The sequence below is a fragment of the Hemiscyllium ocellatum genome, chromosome 42 (assembly GCF_020745735.1).
Source record: "Hemiscyllium ocellatum isolate sHemOce1 chromosome 42, sHemOce1.pat.X.cur, whole genome shotgun sequence".
In the NCBI taxonomy this organism is placed as follows: Eukaryota; Metazoa; Chordata; class Chondrichthyes; order Orectolobiformes; family Hemiscylliidae; genus Hemiscyllium; species Hemiscyllium ocellatum.
Genome location: NC_083442.1, coordinates 33715833 through 33740751, shown reverse-complemented (window position 1 = coordinate 33740751; position 24919 = coordinate 33715833). Strand labels below are relative to the sequence as shown.

The 24919-nt window shown below is 44.0% G+C and overlaps 1 protein-coding gene across 3 annotated transcripts in view; it reads left to right on the top strand.

Moving 5' to 3' along the window:
- Positions 1–24919, top strand: part of crtc3 (CREB regulated transcription coactivator 3) — an 89918-nt gene that overhangs the window by 28164 nt on the left and 36835 nt on the right. For all 3 annotated transcript variants that reach the window (XM_060853535.1, XM_060853536.1, XM_060853534.1), the window contains exon 3: positions 13848–13984. In XM_060853535.1, the coding sequence (XP_060709518.1) occupies positions 13848–13984 (137 nt within the window). The remainder of the gene's footprint in view (positions 1–13847; positions 13985–24919) is intronic.

The following is a 24919-nucleotide window of genomic DNA, read 5'->3' as shown; positions in this document are numbered from 1 at the left end:
AGATTGCAATCTCATCTTGTGGATCAGTTGACAGGTATGAACTAATTGAACTTGCCTCTAGTGGATTGACATCACCTCCCTGATTAGATTACTGTGTGGTAATCATTCCCACATATTAGTGAATCCAGCAGCAGTGCATATCTGTACCCTATAATCAGTTAGTGTTTCGAGGAAGACTGGTTAATAAATCAAGACCATCTGTACTTGTTTGATGTATATGTGAAAAACATGGCAGTATTCAGGTTTTATTGACCTACATTCATTCCTTGAAGCCTCAGTAAGATGTAATGGCTTGTTTTTATTTATTTCCAAAATATATATTTAATTCATAAATTATCTGAGACCATTGCAAAGCAGTTCAAGCCAGCTATTGCAGAAAATACAATCAAATGTATCATTTTTTCACTGAGCATTGCACTCTTGGATGCTTCCATCCTAATGCAAAATTGGAACGTGTTCCAATTAATATTCCTTGGAGCATTGCAGCAGGTTCAGGACAGAGATGTTCGCATGAGAGTGAGGTGGTTAATTGAGGTAACAAACACACTTGGCGTAATTCCTACAGAGCGAACAAACAATTCTGGATGAGGATGGGTTGCATTTTGAGCAGGATGTTAGACGAAAGGGAGAGAGATGGGGAGAACATTGGGAACATGGTTCTGGAGACGGGAGCACGTAGCAGAGACATTGGTGATGAAATTATTTAAGATTGACAGTGGGCAATGTTATAGAACTGTGAGAGAGCGATCTAAGTTAGTGGGTGGTGTCAATTTGGAATGGGGGGCTACTGTTTTTAATTAGTGGTGTTTTTCCAGTTGAGACATGACGTGAGACCAATCTGTGATTAAATTGAGTTAATTTTTCCAATGACTTAATGTTGTGCCAAATAATTCGTATACTTTGAGTCACTAATGTGTTCTATGAAGCGATGCCAGTAGCAAATATTTCTGGAGGTGGTCAGATTTATGGTGTCTCCCTGCGTAGGGACAACATGTAATTCAGTCACACAAATCGGGAAGAGCCCCATCCTTGACCCCCAGCCGGCTCACTGTCGGTGGACTGTATTTGAATTTGGGACGGATCAAGCAAATCTTGGTGCTAATCCATGAGTTGCATCCAATGGCAAGTCTGCTTGTTCGATGAAACCATTACCAGATTTGATTGTGATGCTTCCTATAGTAGACCAGCCACTGATCTTTGCTATCACAGTTCACATCTGAAACATGGCCACCAGATTGAGATCCCAGCAGATATTGTTGGTGTCCTGCTGTGTGACAACCACCTTTATTGATCATAGAATCCCTACAGTGTGGAGGCAGGCCATTCAGCCTATCGATTCCACACTGACCCTGCGAAGAGTATCCCACCAAGACCTACAGTCCTACCCTATCCCTCCTAACCTGCAATCCCCATGGACATCCATGGACACCATGTGCAATTTCCCATGGCAATCCACCTAACCTGCACATCTATTCACTGTGGGAGGAAACTGGAGCACCCAGAGGAAACCCGTGTAGATACGGGCAGCATATACAGACTCCACGCAGACAGTCGCCTGAGGGTGGAATTGAACCCAGGTCTCTGGCTAACCACTGAGCCAATGTGCTGCCAATTAAATAGGAGTAGATAGTTGAAAGGGTAGGGAGGGCAGTAAATGACACAATTGCTTCCAATAGCATCAATGCATTTTACTGCATCAATTTGCTTAGTTTAGATTCCAGTTTTCAAATGATTGTGATTGAGTAATCCAGAATTGAACTGACTGGGCGGTCAGAATGACTGCAGTAAACAGGATAGGCTGCTTGCTGTGTTTGAAAATAGCATGGACATTTTAAGGATTATAAAGGAAATTGACAAATTGAAAGATTAAGAAAGTTAGTTAAAAGGGAAGCTGTTGACACCATTATTAACTTTATATAATGGAATAAATTCCCAAGAAAGACTTTAATTGGGACCATGAGGTAGTTAGTTTTGTTTCTAGAAAAAGAAGGGATTGAGGCATGAAGTGGTGAGGTTGAGGGATGTGGTCGATAATGTGGTTAGGGGATGTGGTTAGAAGGTGGGTGGGGTGATATCTGGATACTCAGTGAAAACAGGCCTGCCTTGTTGGCCTCATGACTTTTAACCTAATGTGGTGCTGCTTTAACTCCATCTCCCTATTTTATAGTGATTTTAGAACCATACAGAACAAATAAAGGCCTTTAGGCCCATCATGCCTCTGCCTGCTCTTGTAAACCGTGCTGAGGCCTCTCCATCTGAAATGGAGCAGCCACATCCTCTGTCATCGCCTGCACCTTCACCGACACCCTTTTCAGTTCAGGAGAAAGTGAAGACTGCAGATGCTGGAGTAGCAGAGTTGAAAAACGTGGTGCTGGAAAAACACAGCAGGCCAGGCAGCATCCGAGGAGCAGGAGAATCGACCTTTCGGGCATAAGCCCTTCTTCATTCGAAGAAGGGCTTATGCCTGAAACGACGATTCTCCTGCTCCTCGGATGCTGCCTGGCCTGCTGTGTTTTTCCAGCACCACACTTTTCAACCCTTTTCAGTTCACAAATTTTCAACTTCACAGTAACCATGGTGTTTATTGAAATGCCTTTCCTGTACAGTATTTATTTTTAATTGCAGTTTCCCTTTCTGTCAAAACACCTCATTATTGTTGCACTTGGTCAAGATATTGTATGAAAATTATAAAGATAATTTACAGGAGTTGTAAATCTTTGTGATTCAGAATCTGATGGATGACAGGGTCATATGTATTTGTGATTTGGTTATGCTGTGAATTAAACTGCGGTGATTCAAATTCTGACAGACGTAGAGAAGTTGAGCTGAAATAAATTGTTTGGGAAAAAAAACAAAGTTTAAAATCACACAACACCAGGTTACAGTCCCAACAGGGTTGCTTGGAAGTACAAGCTTTCAGAGCACTGCTCCTTCATTAGGTAGTTGGTGAAGCAGGATCATAGCACACAGAATTTATAGCGAAAAGTGCCATGCAACTGATGTGATATATTCAACAAACCTAGATTGAACAAACAGCAATTATACCCAGTCCAACACCAGCACCTCCAAACCATGGAAAAAACACAAGCTGTAAAGATTCTAGTTCTGCAGAGAGAAAAACAAACAGATTCACAAGGTGGCATTGTCTCCTGCTGGGGTTGGGAAGAAATTAGTCAGTGAATTCAGGACGGACCTAGATAGTGTTTTGACTGAAGGAGTGTATCTCTAAGAGAGAGGTGAGGTGGGGTTATTTCTATTAGCTGAACATTCCCACCCTCAGAAGCTGTTTGCCTGACTCCAAGTGAGCAATTCCAATACACGCTTGTCACATTGTTGAGTGATTAAAGAACCAGTAAATCTGGTTTTGTCTGTGGATTCCATGTCAGTTAACACCATACCATTTCAGAATTCTGTGGGGTGAGCCAGGTGAACAGTGGAAGGCATCACAATTAGCCTCAACTGCAAATGTGTTGCTGGTCAAAGCACAGCAGGCCAGGCAGCATCTCAGGAATAGAGAATTCGACATTTCGAGCATAAGCCCTTCATCAGGAATGAGAGAGAGTAGCCAAGCAGGCTAAGATAAAAGGTAGGGGGGAGGGGCAATGGAGGTGGGCCTTGTAGAGGGAGGAAGAGAGCTTCTTCAAGGAAGGCATCCTTGTAAGAGGATTCGCAGTAGGTTAAAATCTTCGAGTAAAAAATGAGGTCTGCAGATGCTGGAGATCACAGCTGCAAATGTGTTGCTGGTCAAAGCACAGCAGGCCAGGCAGCATCTCAGGAATAGAGAATTCGACGTTTCGAGCATAAGCCCTTCATCAGGAATGAGAGAGAGTAGAACAATTAGCCTCAGCCCCAGCTAGGAGATGCAGTTATTTAACCCCCCCCACCAGAAAGTCAAGAGTGTAGTGCTAGAAAAGCACAGCTGATCAGGCAGCATCCAAGGAACAGGAGAATTGATGTTTTGGGCATATGCCCTTTATCAGGAAGGGCTTATGCCTGAAACATTGATTCTCCTGCTCCTCGGATGCTGCCTGACCTGCTGTGCTTTTCCAGCACCGCGCTCTTGACTCTGATCTCCAGCACCTGCAGTGCACACTTTTTCCTAAAAAAAATGCTACCCTGGAGACTGAAACTGCAATAAAAACAAACAATGCAGGTGAAACTGAGCAGGACTCCTTTTTGGAGTCTTTGGACTCTCCCCACAGATGCTGCCAGTCCTGCTGCGTTTCTCCAGCGCTCACTGTTTTTATTTCAGATGTCCAGCATCTGCAATATTTTGCTTTTATTTGATTTTTTTTGTCCTGCCTTCCATGCCACAGTCCATGAAGTGGCACCATGTGGGTCTACTGTATATCCCACAGGGACTTTAACGAGAACTGTCTTGCTCTTTGACTGGTTGAGAGCGCAGACAGGGCTTTAATGCCTCATTGGAAAGAGTTAAAAATCACACAGCACCAGGTTATAGTCCAACACCAGTGTCTCCAAACCATCAGAAAGACAACATCTTTGACAATACAATGTTCCTTGATGAGAGACGACGCTGATTAAAAGAAGTGAAGTCCTTGAGATTCCTGGTAGCCACTAGCTGACAAGAATTGTGTACCAGGCTTGTGCGCAATAGCTATGTTGGTGAATGTAATCACTAAATGCATTGCAGTCCGCAATTATGTGGCAGAAACTGGTGTCCTTGAGAAGGTCACTGGGTTTGAGCTGTGTCATCTCTATCTCTGTTTACTGTCCCCTCCTGCCTGCTCTCATTTGTCCTGTTCAAGGTTTCTCTGTTTATGTTCTGCTGCTGCCCTTCCCCCTTGTCTCTCTCTTTCTGGGTATGGAGTTAATTATCAAAATATCTTTGAGCAGAACACCACTGGGATTACAAAACACCACCGTTCTTAAAGGCACAGGATGCCTGTGAGTTTGTTGTTGCAAAACCATTTTAACTACATTGATGTTCTGAATTTATCCTTTGATTTTTGTCAGCTTAACTCAGTTGGGAGTGGTTTTTCTTCTGAATTCCAAAGTCATTGGGTTCATGCTGCATTCCAGTGACCTCAGCACACTCTGAGGACCCAGTTCTAGTACAGGAGGCGCTGCATTGTCAGAGCTACCCGTTGAAACATTAAATAAAGGCGCACCCCGTTCACAGAAGATTTACCAAAGCCTTGTCCTGCTCAGATAAGTGTTCAACATCCACCAGCAATATCAAACATGGCCCAAGGAATGCATGCTGTGTCCTGACCAAGGTTCATCCCTCTTCAAAGAGGATATTAAATATGGAAAATTGCTTCTCCTTCTCACTGAGAGGGAGGTATATGGCTGCTGCACATAGCTTTTAGCTTTATAAAGATAATGATGGTTTCTGAGAGATGTATTAAGTTGCTATATAAGTGTAACTTTTGATGAATTGTTCAAGCTATTGTAACCTCACTGGCAGCATGTAGCAGTAAGAGGATATTCTGTATTCTGTACTACCTGAGTGCCGTATCTCTGATTGTGGATAGTCCCTCATGCATTATGGAGTACAACGTGAGACTGTAACTTCAGGTTCCAGCAACTCAGTCCTGCTGTGGAAATGTTTGCCTTGCTTAACGACAGGATGGAGTTTGGAGTTTGGGGCTGCACCGATTGCCAGCCCAGTTCCGCACCTTCCCCACCTTAGCACAGGCAGCAAATAGGCAGGTGGGTCTGTCAAGGTGAGCAGAGAGATCGGTGCAGGGGGGAGCAGGGACTTCTGTCTCAAGCACTGCGGGAGCTCAAAAGAAAATGGAAAAGTGGAGATTCCTTAGTGCGACACTGAGATGGTGTATAATATCCAAAATTGTGTACACCTGGTAAATGTGAAAAGAACAAAAGACTCTTACTTATATACTGCCTTTCACAATCTCAGTAACCAATTTTTACTCAGTGACCTCCCACAGATAGCATGGTGATGACTAAAATAAATCAGATAATGTCATACAAACAGAAACAAAGTGCTGGAGAAACTCAACACATCTGGCAGCATCAGTGGAGAGAGAAGGCAAGTTAATATTTTGAGTTGGATAACCCTTAGCCAGAGCGTAAACTCTGAAGTGTTAACTCTGTATATTTGTCTCCACACATGCTGCCAGACCTGCTGAGTTTTTCTAGGACTTTGTTTTAGTTTGTTTCAGATCTCCAGCATCGCAGGGCTTTGTTTGTGACAATGTAGTGTCGTTGGTGACAGGTGAATGAATGTTGGTTGGGACGTCAACCCCAAGAAGTGCCTTGCTGTTTGTCTGGTTGAGAGGGCAGACAGGCCTTTAATACCTCATTGGAAAGCCAACAGCTTTGACAATACCACACTCCAGTACAGGGGCAGCTGGAATTAATGCTCTCGGGTGGAGCTGGAACTCACAATCCTTGATTTGGAAGCTGAGCTGTTACCCATTGAACCCAAGCTGACAGTGGAATTATTCTGTTCAGCCATCACAGTTTATCCTGAAGTCTCACTGCAGGTTTACCTTGGAGACCATTTTGCAGTTCCCTGTGATAGCTCCCACATGTCCTTCCCTGTCAGCTTGCACGATATAATATTTGAAATTGTGCAAGAAGCTGACATTGAGCTAATTTACTGCTGCACCAAATAAATTACGCTGCTGCTGATCCACGGTGAAACATGCCTGTTTCAGTCCAGTGCACCCCTGTCTGTTTTGACCCCTGTTAATGTACAAATAAACAATGGTGTCAGTGCCTGTTATATGCAAGAATTGCAATTCAGGATGGTCTCCCAGAGTAACATTTAATCTCTCCTTGTAAAAAAAAATCCTTTTTTTTTGTTTTCTTGTGAACATTGTTTATGCACTTTCCAGAGGCTTGATCACTTAGTCCATGCTGACACCACAAAACCAGTACTGAGCAAGACAGGTTGGCCATTCTTCAGATGAGACTTTAAACTTCGGCCTGAGAGGCTGCTAAGCATTAAGGCTTCCACAGGGGTTTTCGCAAAGGAGCAGGGGAGGTCTCCCAAGTATTTTAGTCAAATTGTCATTCAATCAACATTGCTAAATACCAGATTATCAGGATGGCACAGTGGCTCAGTGGTTAGCACTGCTGTCTCACAGCACCAGGGTCCCAGGTTCCATTCCAGCCTCGGGTGACTGTCTGTGTGGTGTTTGCACATTCTCCCAGTGTCTGCGTGGGTTTCCTCCGGGTGCACCGGATTCCCCTCTCAGTCCACAGATGTGCAGCTTAGGTGAATTGGCCATGCTAAATCGCCCGAGGTGCATTAGTCAGAGGGAACTTGGTCTGGGTGGGTTACTCTTCAGAGGGTCAGTGTGGACTGGTGGGACCAAAGGGCCTGTTTCCACACTATAGGGAATCTAATCTAATCTGGTCACTGGTTATTTGTGAGAGTGTGCTGTCACGTTTTCCGACATTGTTAACAGTGACTACACTTTAAAAGTACTTTACAGCTGAGATGTACTTTGGGATGTCCTGAAGTTGTGCACAGTGTGATATAAATGTGGGCCTTCCATCTTTTACTGTATTTCATTGTTTGGTCTGTCAGCCATTTAGTAAGTTCCAACCAGCACAGTTTGTGTCACAAGATTGCGTTTATTAAATCTGGAAGCAAAAAGCCAGTAAAATTTGATTGTGATTAAAGCATAACCTATTCACAACAATCCTGTAGGGAAGGAAACCTGTTGTCCTTTCTTGGCCTTCTACCAGCCCCCCCCCCCCCCCCCCCCCCCCCCACTGCAAGGTCGTTGACTCTTACCTTCCCTTTGAAGTGTGCTGACAAGACACTACTGCGCATCAAATCACTTCAGGTGCTCCTTGCACTATGGAAAGCACTTGGCACTACCTCCTCAAGTATGGGCATAAACCACCAGCCTTATTGCACATAATACCCGCACCACAAGAATTAATTAAATTTCTAAGGAAACTCTTTTGAAATCTTGTATAGGTTTTGGAACTTGGAGTATCACCTGATTTGCTACTTAACAACAGGCTTAGGCTGTACTCTTCATCTCAGAACCAAACAGGTCAGTCTTAGTTTCTGTAATGGTGCTCCAGTGAAGTCGGATAACTCTGTAAGACTGAGATTCAAACACTGGAACCTCCCTATTCTGTGTTTTTCTGACCAGTTAGTCTCACTACGATTTAGAGGAATGATGTTGGGGTTAGAGTCCATACAGAAACCTCGCAATTGGAGTTCCAGCAGCAAGATTATCAGCCTAGACCTGGACAAGAGCATGGAGTACATCCCATTCTGGCAATTTGTACAAATAAGGTGCAATTGCTCAGGTCACCAGTCGTGCACATTGCACGATGATGGGGTGCAAGGCGCAGTTGTGCTGAGTGTTTGGGGTTTGTGCATAAACAATGTGAACCAAGATGTTGAAAGCATCGTTTCTTTCAGGTTGTCTCATTCGGTGGCATCTGGGCAAAGATGCTCTTCTGTATGCTAGTTCATCATGTACAGTATATGAACATATATGCTAGAGGCAGAAGTAGATCATTCAGCCCCTTAAACACACACTACCATTTAATAAGATCATGACTGATCTGACTGTGCCTTCAGTTCCTTATTGGATAGCTTCCCCTTAGACCTGTAAGTAAGAACGTGTGACTCGGCCTTAAAACAATTCAATGACTATCTTCACTGTTCTGTAAGGAAGAGAAAGCCACAGTTTGGCAAACCTCTACATTAAATCAGAGACCCCAGAATCACGTCCCCAGTTTCAGAAAGCTCCCATAAAGAGAAACATCCTTTCAGCAGCTACCATGTCCAGTTCCTTCAGGACCCTTGTTGTTTCAGTGAGATTGCCTCTTGGTCTTCTCAACTCCGATCAATACAGACCACACCTGTCCAAATTTCCTTATAGAAAAACATCACATTCATTGCAGGAGCCTTATCTCAGCTGCCTCTAATGCAATCCCCCTACTCTTTATATTCCATCCTCTTTGCAATAAATGTCGACATAGATTTGTCTTCCAAATCATTTTCTGTACCAGAATAAAGTCATATAATCCCTACAGTGTGGGAACTATAATGGTGCTCCAGTGAAGTCAGCTAACTCTGTAAGACTGAGAATTAAACACTAGAACCTCCCTATTCTTTCTGACCAGTCAGAAAGACACAGAATAGGGAGGCTCCAGTGTTTGCTTCTCAGCCTTACAGAGTTAGCTGACTTCACTGGAGCACCATTCAGCCCAACAAGTCCACACTGACTCTCCGAAGAGCATCCCAGAATCCTCCCACCACATCGCTCGCCTGCCATAATTTCAAAAGATTTTCCTTAGAAATTTAGTTAAAGTTAATTGTTGTGGTGTGGGTATCCCTGTAACCCTGCATTTCCCACACATCCCTGGACACTATGGGTAATTTAGCATGGCCAATCCACCTAACCTGCGCGTCTTTGGACTGTGGGAGGGAACTGGAGCACCCGAAGGAAACCCGTGCAGAGAATGTGCACACTCCACACAGACAGTCAACTGAGGCCAGAATCAAACCTGGGTCCCTAATGCTGTGAGGCAGCAGTGCTAACCACTGAGCCACCGTGCCACCCCTAATTCATGCACCAGGACCTCCCAAAGCCCTCACATTCTAGTGTTGCAATTTCTCATCATTTAAATAGTACACTGTTTAATATTTATTCTATCCTTTTCTATTCTTCCTGTCAAAGTGAACAAGTTTGCATTTTTGCACATTATTATACTCCATCTGTCAAATGTTTGTGCACTTACTGAACCTATCTATTTCCATTTGCAGACTCGTTATGACTTCTTTACAACCTACTTTCCTACCTGGCCTTGTGTCATCAGAAAATTTACCAAGTGTACATTCAATCCCTTTATCCAAGTCATTGATATAGAAAGCGACTGAAGTTTCAGCTGTTTGCTTCAAGTATGCCTTAAGACCCTTTGAGCTGCACATGAAGCCTGTCCAAGACAGAGGAGCTGGCAATGGAATCTGATTGCTTTAGGCTCTCTGTAATGTTGTTGCTGCTATATGGTGTACACAGTGGAGACAACTTTATATTTGTCACTTGTCTGGCCCCCCTTGTCACTAGTTTGATGGGAGAGCATTACATGTGGAGAGCAGCCAAAATGTCACAGGCATTGATGTATTATGTATGCTTGCCTGGTTTTTAATGCAGGAGCTGGTTCCCACGGAGACTGGATATGTATAAATGCGGAGGAGTTATGTGCTGGTCTGTCTCTTAAGTCCAGGATAGAAAGTAGCGAGATAGAAACTTGAACTTTATTGCATCAGCAGATGTGTCCATCCAAGCACACTGGCCCAGTGCAGTGTGAAGGGACTTGTTACTAATCCTTATTAACAAGCTCCTGCCCTAATGTTTGCGAAGTTAAGAGGAAGTGTGCTGCACTGTCTCTGGGTTTTTAGAATCTCTGGTCACCAGCTAGAGGAGTGCCATAGTTTGAAAGCCTTGGGGTACAGGCAGGGTGAGAAAAGAGCCTCTATGTTCCTATCAAATGGAACTTTGTGTGTACATGACATTTTCACACTGTTCGTGTAAAATGGGAAGAATATTCTGCTCCATACACTCATTTGCAAACTTGGGCTATGTTCAGAGAACGTATTGTAACCCAGGAGTCTAATCCTCATGCTTTATCAGTGACTGTGATGAATTGACGTGACAATTAATGCTCTGTTTTGGTGTTGCCTGCTCCCCAGGTGCACTTGGTGCATCGTCAACATCAGCTTGCTGACTTGTCAGCAGTCAATGGGCATCTAGTCATATAAGCCAAAGTGAGGACTGCAGATGCTAGAGGTTAGAGTCAAGATTAGAGTGGTGCTGAAAATGCAGAGCAGGTCAGGCAACATCCAAGGGACAGGAAGATCAACGTTTTGGGCAGGAACCCTTCATCAGGAAGGGCTCCTGTACAAAACATCATTTTTCCTGCTTCTCAGATGCTGCCTGACCTGTTGTGCATTTCCAGCACCACTCTAATCATGAATCTAATCATATAACCCAATGGGAAGCAACTGAAAGGAGTGCACAGGAAGTCCATCACTTGGCATTATTATATAAACTGTTCCAGAATGATGAGCTCAGTAACGTTGTTGAGAATCTTTTCACAGTATCCTGGCAAAAGATCAAAAGATCTCCTTATGATCAGTCTGAGGCTGGTAGCAGAAATGATCCAGTGTTGGATTGATCTGTGGTTGTACTGAACTTTGCTGAAAATGTGTTGCTGGAAAAGCGCAGCAGATGAGGCAGGATCGATGTTTCGGGCATGAGCCCTTCAGGAATCCTGAAGAAGGGCTCATGCCCGAAACGTCGATTTTCCTGCTCCATGGATGCTGCCTGACCTGCTGCACTTTTCCAGCAACACATTTTCAGCTCTGATCTCCAGCATCTGCAGTCCTCACTTTCTCCTTGTACTGAACTTTTCCAGGCTTGGTTGCTGCGGGTGTTTTGTTGCAGGCTGCAGTCTCTCTGAGGTAAAGTTCCTCAGATGGGATGTCTGTTCGCCTGGGAATAAATAAAGCATTTTGGAATTCCTTCTTCTTGCTTAAACTTACTTTCAAATTCTCTTGTCATTTCACCTCTGCATCTTTGCAACCTTCTTCACTGCGAGAACCTTCCAAGATCTCGCCTCCAAATCTGACTTCTTATGCATCACTGATTTTAATTCCCCATTATTGGTGAGTGTGACTTCAGCTGCCTCGGTCCTAATCTCAACACAGGAAACTATGGATGCTGGAGATCTGAAACAAAAACAGAAACTCAGCAGGTCTGGCAGTATCTCATAGAGTCATAGAGATGTTCACCATGCCAACCAGATATCCCAACACAATCTAGTCCCATCTGCCAGCACCCGGCCCATATTCCTCCAAATCCTTCCTATTCATATACCCGTCCAGATGTTGCAATTGTACCAGCCACCACCGCTTCCTCTGGCAGCTCATTCCATACACATATCACCTTCTGCGTTAAAAAGTTGCCCCTTGGGTCTCTTTTATATCTTTCCCCTCTCACCATAAACCTGTGCCCTCTAGGTCTGGACTCACCCACCTCAGGGAAAAGACTTTGTCTATTTATCCTATCCATGCCCCTCATGATTTTATAAACCTCTAGAAGGTCACCCCTCAGCCTCCGATGCTCCAGGGAAAACAGCCCCAGCCTATTCAACCTCTCCCTATAACTCAAATCCTCCAACCCTAGCAACATCCTTGTAAATCTTTTCTGAACCCTTTCAAGTTTCACAACATCTTTCTGATAGGAAGGAGACCAGAATTGCACTCAATATTCCAAAAGTAGCCAAACCAATGTCCTGTACAGTTGCAACATGACCTCCCAACTCCTGTACTCAATACTCCTACTAATATTCCTGGTTTGTTTAGCTCACTGGTTGGTATAGCTCAGTTGGCTGGACAGTTGGTTTGCGAAGTAATGTAATGCCCACAGCATGGGTTCCATTCCCACACTGACTGAGGTTACCATGAAGGACTCTCCTTGACCTCTCCTCTTGGGGCGGCAGGGTGGCTCAGTGGTTAACACTGCTGCCTCACAGCACCAGGGACCCAGGTTTGATTCTAGCCTCGGGCAACTGTCTGTGTGGAGTTTGCACATTCTCCTCGTGTCTGCGTGGGTTTCCTCCGGATGCTCCATTTTCCTCCCACAGTCCAAAGATGTGCAGGTCAGGTGAATTGGCCATGCTAAATTGCCCATAGTGTTAGGTGCATTAGTCAGAGGGAAATGGATCTGGGTGGGTTACTCTTCAGAGGGTCAATGTGGACTGTTTAGGCCAAAGGGCCTGTTTCCACACTGTATGTAATCTAATTTAATCTAATAAAGGAAAGCATACCAAACGCCTTCTTCACTATCCTATCTACCTGCGACTCCACTTTCAAGGAGCTAGAAACCTGCACTTCAAGGTCTCTTTGTTCAGCAACACTCCCCAGGACCTTACCATTACGTGTATAAGTCCTGCTAAGATTTGCTTTCCCAAAATGCAGCACCTCGCATTTATCTGAATTAAACTCCATCTGCCACTCCTCAGCCCATTGGCCCATTTGATCAAGATCCTGTTGTAATCTGAGGTAACCTCCTTCGCTGTCCACTACACCTCCAATTTTGGTGTCACCTGCAAACTTACTAACTGTACCCCTTATGCTCACATCCAAATCATTTATGTAAATGATGAAAAGTATTAGACCCAGCACCGATCTGTGGGAAGAAAGTAGAATGAATGTTTCGAGTCTTCATCAGAACTATAAACATCTAGAAAAAAGTAGTATTTTATGCTGAAGTTGGGCAGAGGGAAAGGAAGAGGTGAGCAGTTGGGTGGAGATGGAGCCGAGAGAGAGCGAGAGCGAGAGACATGAAAAGGGTCAGTAAACGAGGAGATATGGATGGCAGGCCAGAACAGAAGAAAAGATGCAGAAGTGATAATCTTAGGAATTCCTTCCCTAACCCCTCTTCCTTGCTATCACTATGTGAGGTACTTCTTAACACCTATATCTTTGACCTATCTTTTGACCACCTGATCTAATACCTGCACATACGGATTGATGTTAAATCATGACCAATTATGTTCCTGTGAAGCACATTGAGATCCTTCAGTACGTTGAAGGCAACATATAAAATCCAGATTGTGCATGGATCAGTGACTTTAATTACTTCACCTGCGTAATAATAAAATGACATGGTGTGTGTTGTGTCCAGACATACAGCAACCTGCTGTCAGTATGTTGTCAATGTGCTGCTATCCACATTGTGCTCCCTGTGGAGACACAGTGGAATTTGTCCTTTTAAATGTGATGTGGAGGCAATTGACAGTAACCTATTGATCAGTGTAGAATGATAGTGGGCAGCATTTTAAAATTCTTTTTCTTTCTCTCGTGCCACCCTCAGATGTCATTCCATCCCACTCTGGATTCTACACGAGGAACGCGGCATCACGGTTTGGTGGAGAGGGTTCACAGAGACCGGAGTCACATGATATCACCTCGCCGACGCCAGCCTGCAATGGATAAACAGGGCCGACAGATATCCTTTGCCTGTATTCCCCTCCCTTCCCAGTCCTGCGTTATATTTGTAGAATTCCATTTTTGGTTTTAGTAAAGAATGATGTTAGACCTGCAAAACCTTTTTTCTGCTGTTTTAAAGGATTTGCATGAAACTACCTATCCTTCCAAATACAACCTTTGGGTATTTATAGAGAGCGTTGTGGGCTGTATAACAGAAGAATGCAGTGCTCAGAGTTATAGTGCTGTTACTGCCAGTGATGGCAGTGGGAGCAGTTTGAGGAGATACAAGCAGAAGCCTGATCTTTTCTATTGTACATTTGTACAACCAAACCATGCACACTCAGCAACAACAGTATGTTACTTGACAATCCAAGGATATTATCCAGTTCACTAGCCAGTGTAAGAAACAGGTTGAAATGAAAGTCATTAGTCATAGTTCTGCAAAGAAGGAGGTGATGATGAAGGAAAAGGAATCTTGTGAAGTTACAGTTTTCTACTGAAACCTGCCTAGGTTTATTGTTAGTAAAGAGTGTGGATCAACAACAACTTGTTGGACTAATGTTGACCCTTTAACAGAATATTATGCCCCACGTTTCATTCGAGGTAGATTTCAAGGAATTTCTTAAAGAACGAGAGAAGTTGAAGGATGCAAATCCAGAATTTGGAGACAAGGCTACTGAAGGCAAGATCATTATTGCCTTGTTGAGTGAAGGACAAGAGACCAGAACTCGAGGACTGTAGAAGTCTTGAACGGATACTGAGATGAACCATAGTCTTTGGTCATGATGTAATTGAGCATAATCATTTAATTTGTCTAAAGTCATATGACTCAAGTCAAAACTGACCCCCTGGCAGTCAGTCTTGGCCCCTTTGCTACTTCCCACATGATTTTTTAAGAAACTTTTGCTGAACTCTCATTCTCTGTCATTCCTCTCAGTTACAGTTATGCCATCATCTGTGTTCCCCCTGAGTTACGCAGCTACTTGAAAGTTCTTCTGAGTTCTTGCACGGGGTGAGACATGTGCCATTGCACTGGCTTCTGATTTCAGAGGTTGCTACTGCACGTGGACCTTGGAGGTCCGCACCCTGGAAAATAAATTGGAGGGACTACTGACCTTTGTAGTCATGTTTTCCCGGGAGTGATCCAAGTTTGGAATGCATTGCCTGGAAATATCGTGGAGGCACGTTCAATTAAGGCATTCAAGAAGACATTGTTTCTATCCAAATAACCATCCAATGTGCAGAGAGAAAGGTAGGAGTTCAGCACTTAGATAAAATGCTCAGACAGCCAATGTGGATACAGTAGGCTAAATGACTGCCTCCTGCATGACAGTAATCAGTGACTTCCTCCTCCATCCTCACATACTAAATAATGGGAGATTGCAACGTAGTGGTAACGACAGTGAACTGGTAATCCAGAGACCCAAACTGAGCTCTGAGGACATGCTTTCCAATCCCACAATGGCTTCTGGTAGATTTGAAACTAAATTAATGGAAGTCTGAAATTAAAAAGCTGGTCTCCGTGATGGTGACTGTGTTATTAAATACCCATCTAGTTTATTAATGTTATTTACAGGAAAGAAATCTGCTATCCTTACCCAGTCTGGCCGACAAGTGACTCCAGACCAATAGCAGTAGCATTGACTCCTGTAGTTTTCAGAACTCACCAAGCAAGCCATTCAGGGCAAATAAGGATGGGCAGCATCCACGAAAGAATAAAGAAAAGAAATTCACAGCTTGGTGCTCTGTCTCCTGCTTTCATTCATCTTATCCAGGTACTTAAACCTGAGGAACTCCTCACTTATTCACACTTTCCTCTTTGGCTCACAATCCACAGCCTTTTAGAACTCAATCTTGGTGTCATTTGATCTGCTGTGTCTTGAATTGCATTGGGTTCTTTCTTCCTCTTCTGTCTTTGTTCTAAAATGCACTCTTAACCCAGCCTTCAAAGCAGGTTTTTCCAGTAATTCTTGGTATGTACTAATCTAGTAAACAAAGTCAAAGAGTGAAGCTAACACCATTTTTGAAGTGAACTATAGCGTATGTGATTAAATAGTTTGTTGTTTACAGTAGTTTGAAAGGCTAAAAACTTGTTTGTGAGCAAAACTGATCTAAATCACAGCACCAATTCCCGACTGTCTGTGTGGAGGTTGCACATTCTCCCCGTGTCTGTGTGGGTTTCCTCCAAGTGCTCCGGTTTCCCCCCACAATCCAAAGATGTGCAGGTTAGGTGAATTGGTCATGCTTAATTGCCCACAGTGTTAGGTGTGCTAGTCAGGGGTAAATATAGTGTAGGGGAATGGGTTTGGGTGGGTTTCTCTTCGGAGGGGCGGTGTGGACTTGTTGGGCCGAAGGGCCTGTTTCCACACTGTTGAGAATCTAATTTAATCTAAATGCTGCAGAATTTGAGGTACCAACCCCCCTCATTGGCGTGGTCCACCCTGCCTCTGAGTGAGAAGGTTCAGTCCTATTCCCAGACCTGATGTTGCAGTTAAGTCTGGGCATTACTGAGTGTGTGCTGCATTGTCAGAGCTGTCCTCTTTCAAATGATGGTTGAAGCCTGATTTGGCTGTCGAGTAAATGTTAAAGATCTCTATTCAAAAGTCTTTTTCTGGCCTGTTAGTGTGTCATGCATAGAATCAGATAATGCAGAAGAGGCTCTTCAACCCAACAAGTCTGTGCTTGCAAATCTGCTAAATCAACAGGAGTCCCACTTTCCAGACTCTGTTCATCACCTGGTCAGTAGCATCACAGTTTTAACCTCCAACTTGAAACCCACACATTTAGCTCATGACTTCAGGGGTTGAAATTTTAGTTTCTCACATCCTTTGCTACCCAGTTAAGCTCTGAACCTGAGACTTCCTGATCTAAGTAAAAAACTGCGGGATGCTGTAAGTCAGAAACAAAAGTAGAAGTTGCTGGAAAAGCTCAGTAGGTCTGACAGCATCTGCAGAGAGAAATCAGAGTTAAAGTTTCGGGTCGAATGACCCTTCCTCTGAGCTTGACACAATTTCTCTCCACAGATGCTGCCAGACCTGCTGAGCTTTTCCAGCAGTTTCTGTTTTTGATTTCTTGATCTGGATGTGTCAGATCTAAGCTGTCCATAACTGATTCCGTGCTCTGTAACTTTGTTAAAACTATTAGCACGAAATTGCGAGGTGTGGGTTTGACTGCTGTAACCTTGGCCATTTAATCTCTGGCATCAGTTCGTTGAATTTCTAAAGTGCAATAAGTTTTAATCTCTGAAACCTGTGATACAGAAATAATTGAGGGAAAACTGACATGATTCAGAAGTGAAACCGAAAGAACTGTGGATGCTGTAAACCAGAAAGAAAAACAGAAGTTGCTGGAGAACCTCAGCAGGTCTGGCAGCAGCTGTGCAGAGAAATCAAAGCTAATGTTTCAGGTCAGGTGACCCCTCCTCAGACCCTTCTGAGGAAGTGTCACTCAACCTGAAACGTTAACTTTGATTTCTCTTTCACAGATGCTACCAGACCTGCTGAGGTTTTTCAGCAACTTCCAATTCAGAAGAGAAGCTGTTTAACAATGGAGAAGTCTATTGTTCTTCCTGTGTTGAAGTGCATGTGCTTCCAGCTGCCTGTGAGTGAGATATTTTACGCTGCATACTTAATAACAATCTACAGTTTAACAGGTTCGATCAGAAATTAACCACATTTTTAAGTAGAGTTTTGGAGCTCTGGGAATGTCCACTACATCACGTCGTTGTTTTCTCTGGTCACACACTGAATCTATTATCTTTAAAAGAGAGGTTTTGTATTTGCATATCTTGGGATATTTCAAAGCATTTTGCAACCAGTTAATCAGCACGGTGGCTCAGTGTTAGCAATACTGCCTCACAGCAGCACCCCAGATTCGATTCCAGTTTCCATCTTTGTGGAGCTTGTATGTTCTCCCCGTGTTTGCGTGAGTTTTCTCCAAATGCTCCAGTTTCCTCCCACGGTCCAAAGATGTGCAGGTTAGGTGGACTGGCCACGCTCAATTGCCTGCAGTGATCAGGGATGTACAGGTATGTGGGTCACCCATGGAAATACAGGAGTAGGGTAGGTGGGTGGGATGCTCTCCGCTGGTTCGGTGTGGACTCGATGGGCCGAATAGCCTGCCTTCACACTGTAGGGACTTTATGAATCTCTGATTCTAAAAGCACTGATGAAGTATCATCACTGTTGTAGCATAAGGAATGTACAACAATTTGCACGCACAAAGCTCTCACAAACAGCAAGTTGTTATTAAAAAGGATGCATTCTGACAATGATTCCAGGGAGAGTTCCCCTGTTCTTGTTTGAAATAGTGCCATGGGATTATTTCCTTCTACTTGAGAGGACAGGCAGGTTCTGAGAGATGACATTCTTGGCAATGTAGTGTTCCCTCAAGACCGCACTGAAATGTCAACCTTATTTGTGCAGTTGAAATGTCTGGATTGGGATTTTAATCCACCACTGTCTGCCATGGAGGCAGGAGTGCTGACCCACCGAGCCAAGACTCCTTTATAAAGAATGTTTCATGCACTGTCTGAAGAGAATGCTCTGTTGTCCTATCTGCACCTCAAGATAATCTTAGCAGTAGGAAGTGCACTGCCCGGAGAGTAGCAGGTACTACTCCGGAACACTTCTACATTAGTTAGCCACTGTCAGGCAACTGTAGGCCTCAGCATCTGTGAAGAGAGAAAATCAGGTGTTACATACAGTCAGTGTTTATCAACTACAGCTGGAAAGTGTGTACAGTCTGATGATGGAGGTATCATGCTGTCCTGATCTCGTGTGACTGTTTGTGCATACTTGCCTTGCAGAGACAGGAATGCTAGCTGACCTCTTCCCTCAGCTCACCAACATGCACAGAGGACTTACAGTTTACCTGCGTAATTGAAAAGGCATTTTGATACTATGATTTTTTTTGACAGTAAGAAATGGGATATTTTTGTGTTGCACGTGTGAGCTGTGTGACTGCTGAAATATTGTCAAGTGGCTTTTCCTGTTTGGTTGGGGATGGTAACCGGAATCGAATATTATCACCTCCATGGTGTGAAAATGATTCAGCTTTTCTGGAACTCTGCTGTCGGATCTGGTGATTGACTGTCAGTTCAGTGCCTTGTGATGTTTCTAAATTAATCACCATGTTTCTGGCAATTTTGACATTTTCATCAGCTTCTGTTTAATGACCTGCTGTTAACACAGGTTGCCCTAGATGAGGCAAAGACATCACTCTCCTGATTCACACTGAGCAGCCAGAATCTGCTTTTGGGGATGGGGGTGGTTACAAAGAGTTTTAATACCTGGTCTGGGCTGAGCAAGATGATGCTGTCCCAGGGAAATCAGCCTTCCTAATGCTTTTCACAGATACAAGCATGGCTTATGGTCATGAACCAAGGATTGGGTGGTTGAGTTCAAGTCTCACTGTGGCCACTTGTGAGGTTACAGTTTGGATCATATAGTTGTAAATCTGGTGCTTCATGCACTTGCACCTGTTTCAATCAAGGAAGGGAGCTTGATATCTAAACTCACATTACAGTGCGACAAATTAATTGCAGTGTTGGTCAGTGTGAACTAGTGCATTTTTATCAAAAGAATAATACATATTGCAGGCAGACAGGGTGGTTAAGAGAGCATTTAACACGCTTACCTTTCATTGTTCAGATCATTAAATGTAGGAGTTGGGACATCATGTTGAGGTTGTGCAGGATATTGGGGTCACTTTTGGAGTACTGTGTGTAGTTCTAGCTACCCTGTTATAAGACTGATATTATTAAACTGGAAAGAATGGACATTTTCAAATATAGAAATAGACTGGAATGTTTTTCACTGGCGCATTGGAGGTGGAGGGGTATTGATGGGACTGATTAGGGATAGTCAACATGGCTTTTTGCGTGGGCAGAGCAGTAGATGTAATCTATATGGACTTCGACAAGGTTCCTCATGGGAGACTGATTAGCAAGCTGAGATCTCACGGAATACAGGGTGAATTAGCCATTTCCTGTTCGAACAGGAAATGACATTACCACAAACCCCAGGAACCCCATCCAGGAGAAAGATATAAATAGAAAGCAGGAGACAACAGCTTCGCTTCACTTGGAGGTCGCCACTGATGATGTTACCTAGCCAGGTAATGAAACATCTGGATATCAAACCTACAGCTCAGCGAGCAACACCTACACCCCTTATACAGCTAATGGGAAGGTCCTAGGGAGAGGTGCTGAACACAGAGACCTTGAAAGTGGAGTCACAGGTAGATAGGATAGTGAAGGAGGCATTTGGTATGCTTTCCTTTATTGGTCAGAGTATTGAGTACAGGAGTTGGGAGGTCATGTTTCATCTGTACAGGACATTGCTTAGGCCACAGTTGGAATATTGCATGCAATTCTGGTCTCCTTCCTATCGGAAAGATATTGTGAAACTTCAAAGGATTCTAAAAGATTTACAAGGATGTTGCCAGGGTTGGAGGATTTGAGCTATAGGGAGAGGCTGGGGGGTGATCTTATAGAGGTTTGCAAAACTATAAGGGGACAAAGTCTTTTCCCTGGGGTCGGGGAGTCCAGAACTAGAGGGCATATGTTTAGGGTGAGAGGGGAAAGATATAAAAGAGACTTAAGGGGCAACTTTTTGACGCAGAGGGTGGTACGTGTATGGAATGAGCTGCCAGAGGATGTGGTGGAGGCTGGTACAATTGCAACATTTAAGAGGCATTTGGATGGGTATATGAATAGGAAGGGTTTGGAGGGATATGGGTTGGGTGCTGGCAGGTGGGACTGGATTGGGTTGGGATATCTGGTTGGCATGGACGGGTTGGGCTGAAGGGTCTGTTTCCGTACTGTACATCTCTATGACTCTATAAGGTGAATGACAAGGGTCTTTTCCCTAGGGTGGAAGAGTTCAAAACGGAGGTGAGATGAGAAAGGTTTAACAAGGACATGAGGGGCAAATTGTTTTACAAAGAGTGATTTATGTGTTGAATGAACTGCCAGGGAAAGTGGTGGATGCAGGTACAGTTACAATGTTTAAAAGATATTTGGATAAGATCGTGGAAAGGAAAGGTTTGAAGGAGTACAGTCCAAATGTAGGCAGGCAGGTGGGAATAGTTTAGTTTGGGAACATGGTTGACATGGACTGATTGGACCAAAGGGCCTATTTCCGTGCTGTATTACTCAATATATCTCTTCGACAATGGAGTCTCTAAGGGGGAGTTGAGGAGGGAATGGATCTCATGGGTGGTACAGATGCACAAATCACCAAAACTAGTGATGCAAGTTAATAAGCTTTTTTTCATAAAGTAAAACAAGCAATCTGGATTTCTAGCATGTTAGAATTGAAACAAAGGAGGTTATATTATAAAGTATTTGTTAGACAACACTATATGCTATGTGCAGTACTTGTTCCATAATGTAAAAAGGACATAGAGCCACAAGAGAAGGTGCAAAAAAAAGGTGTACAGAATGGAGAGGATATAACATCAGAAAAGGTCAAACAAGCTGTTGTAGTGGTTCTGTTCGCCGAGCTGGAAGTTTTAGTTGCAAACGTTTTGTCCCCTGGCTAGGAGACATCATCAGTGCTGTGGAGCCTCCTGCGAAGCGCTTCTTTGATGTTTCTTCCGGTATTTATAGTGCTCTGTCCTTGCCGCTTCCGGTTGTCAGTTTCAGCTGTCCGCTGAAGTGATTGGTATATTGGGTCCAGGTCAATGTGTTTGTTGATGGAGTTTGTGGATGAATGCCATGCCTCTAGGAATTCCCTGGCTGTTCTCTGTCTGGCTTGCCCTATGATAGTGGTGTTTTCCCAGTCGAATTCATGTTGCTTGTTGTCTGAGTGTGTGGCTACTAGGGATAGCTGGTCGTGTCGTTTCGTGGCTAGTTGGTGTTCATGTATGCGGATTGTTAGCTGTCTTCCTGTTTGTCCTATATAGTGTTTTGTGCAGTCCTTGCATGGTATTTTATAAACTACATTAGTTTTGCTCATGTTGGGTATTGGCTCCTTTGTTCTAGTAAGTTGTTGTCTGAGCGTGGCTGTTGGTTTGTGTGCCGTTATGAGTCCTAAGGGTCGCAGTAGTCTGGCTGTCAGTCCTGAGACGCTCCTGATGTATGGTAGTGTGGCTAGTCCTTTTTGGTTGTGGCATGTCCTCGTTCCGTGGTCTATCTATTAGGCATCTGTTGATAAAGTTGCGCGGGTATCCGTTTTTGGCGAATATCTTGTATAGGTGTTCCTCTTCCTCTTTTCGCAGTTCTGGTGTACTGCAGTGTGTTGTAGCTCTTTTGAATAGTGTCCTGATGCAGCTTCGTTTGTGTGTGTTGGGGTGGTTACTTTCAAACAAGCTGTGCATTTTTTCTCTAGGACAAGGAAAGATTGAGTGTGTCTTATTTTGTCGTGGAAGGACAGATGTGGAGATGCTTCTGTTTATGAGGGAAATCAGAACTAGGGGCAAAAAGATAAAGCAGCCACTAATAAATTCGATTGGGAAATCAGGGGAAGCTTGTTTACTCAAAGAGGATGTGGAACTAGCAACCACATGGAGAAGTTGAGGCAGCTTGCAGAGATTGATTTATGAGGAATCCAGATAAGCTAATGAGGGTGAGGAAGTTGACTGGTTTTCTGATTGAATTCACTGATGAGAAGGAGGCTCCAGGTGGGGTATATATGCCAATACTGGTTCAGCTGAATGGCTTGTTTTCATGTCGTAGCATTCTTTATGATACCACATCCCAGTGGGATGAAGATGAAAATGATTTATCCAGGAGTGTGTGCCTGAAAGTGTACATGAAACAGGACCTGGACTCAGTAGGAGGATAGTGAGGTACCGGAGGACAAGACTTGACAACCAGACTCCGTGGAACCCCTATCACCATGAACATAAGACACATTCAGTACTTTAGTGACTAAAAGAATGTGTGTCCCTTATCATTGGGAGTTCCTGTATCATGGTTACTTTCAATGTGATGAGGAATATTGACAGGATATTCTGGTTCATTGCCATCTGAAAAACTTAAAAACAACTCAAGATAAAATCTTATTCATTGAAGCTGTCGGTTTCACAGATCTGCGTGATTTATCATTAAGTCAGATCTTTGACCTGCAACACGTACATGCTGTTCCTGCCTCCCTTTCTGACAGCGCTGTGCTCCATCTGATAAGATCTCCATGTGTTAATACCAGCTTCCTGCAATTTTTATATTTTGGTCTCCACTCCCTAACTTAAAACAACTTTTTTACTTTGAAAATTTGTCATCAAACAAAGGCTTTTCAGCCCTTACTCCAGGTTGAGCGATATTGGTGCTTGGGAAATGGAGGGACTTTCCTCAGTCAGTCAGATACTCCCAGGCCAGACACTGCACATGTTAGGTATAAGATAAAGCTCCTTGTCCACATTGCCGTTAATGCTTATGGTGTCGTAGTAGGTATGCTACTGGATTAGTAATTCACAATTCTGGCCTAATGACTTAGCTAAACATATTTAACTCCCACCACGTCACCCTGAGGAATTTAAATTCAGCCAATTAAATGATCTGGAATCAAAAAGCTAGAATCAGATAGTCTTCCCTTGCGGTCCTGACCTTCAGTCAATGTGGTTGACTCTCAACTGTTCTCTGAAGTGGCCAAGTATGCACTCCATCCTGGTAAACTGCTACACAGAACTATGACTATATATGTAAAACTAAAGAGTAAAACCAGCCAGACTATCCAGCAGTGACCATGTTGCTGAATGTGACAGGTGCACTCTGCCCAATCAGAACATATTTATGCCAAAATTAGAAGAGTTTATCTTGAGACTGCACAAAGGACAGCCTTACAATTCAACTCCCCGAATCTTACATTTCAGCCAGGATCTGACACTCTTTCATCACTGTTCTTGGGAATGACCTGACCTCCTGACCAAGTATACTGTACATTGCTGCTAAATGTTAACTGCTCGATGACTGCCTTGGCTTCATGTAACTCTCTCGCCTCTGAGTAAGAACATTCTGAATTTAAGTTTCATTGAAGAGACTTGAATGTGCAATCCAGGATTTCATTAGCAGCGCAGACAAACAGGAGGCTGGAAGAACACAGCAACCCACGCAGCATCGGGAGGCGGAGAAGGCGATATTTCGAGTGTAACTCTTATTCAGGACTGGGGATGGATGTAAGGGGAGCTGCAGATAAAGGGGGTAGTGAGGCAGGGTGGTTATAAAGAGGGTAGTGGGGCAGGGTGGTTATAAAGGGGGTGGCAGGGGCAGGGTGGTTATAAAGAGGGTAGTGGGGCAGGGTAGTTATAAAGGGGATAACGGGACAGGGTGGTTATAAAGGGAGTGACGGGCAGGGTGGTTATAAAGGGGGTGACGGGGGCAGGGTGGTTATAAAGGGGGTGACAGGGGCAGGGTGGTTATAAAGGGGGTGACAGGGGCAGGGTGGTTATAAAGGGGGTGACAGGGGCAGGGTGGTTATAAAGGGGGTGACGGGGGCAGGGTGGTTATAAAGGGGGTGACAGGGGCAGGGTGGTTATAAAGGGAGTGACAGGGGCAGGGTGGTTATAAAGGGGGTGACAGGGGCAGGGTGGTTATAAAGGGGGTGACAGGGGCAGGGTGGTTATAAAGGGGGTGACAGGGGCAGGGTGGTGAAGTAAGGACAGCTTGCAGCTGCAGCTCCCTTTGTACCCAGCCCCCAGTCCTGAAGAAGGGTTACACCGGAAACATTGCCTTCTCCACCTCCCGATGCGGCCTGGCTTGCTGTATTCTTCTCGCCTCCTGCTTATCTGGATTCCAGCATCTGCTTTTGTCTCTGTCACTAGCAGTGCAGCACTGGGATAGGACTCCAAAATGCCATCTTTTGGATGAAGTATTAAAGTAAAAGAAAGTAAAGTGGATCCCATGGCCAGTATTTCCAAGGAGAACAGAAGAATTCTAGTGTCCTGGGTGAATTTTTTTTATCTCGTGGCCAACTCTTGAAATGGATTATCTCTTCATTATGGCTTTCCTTTTTG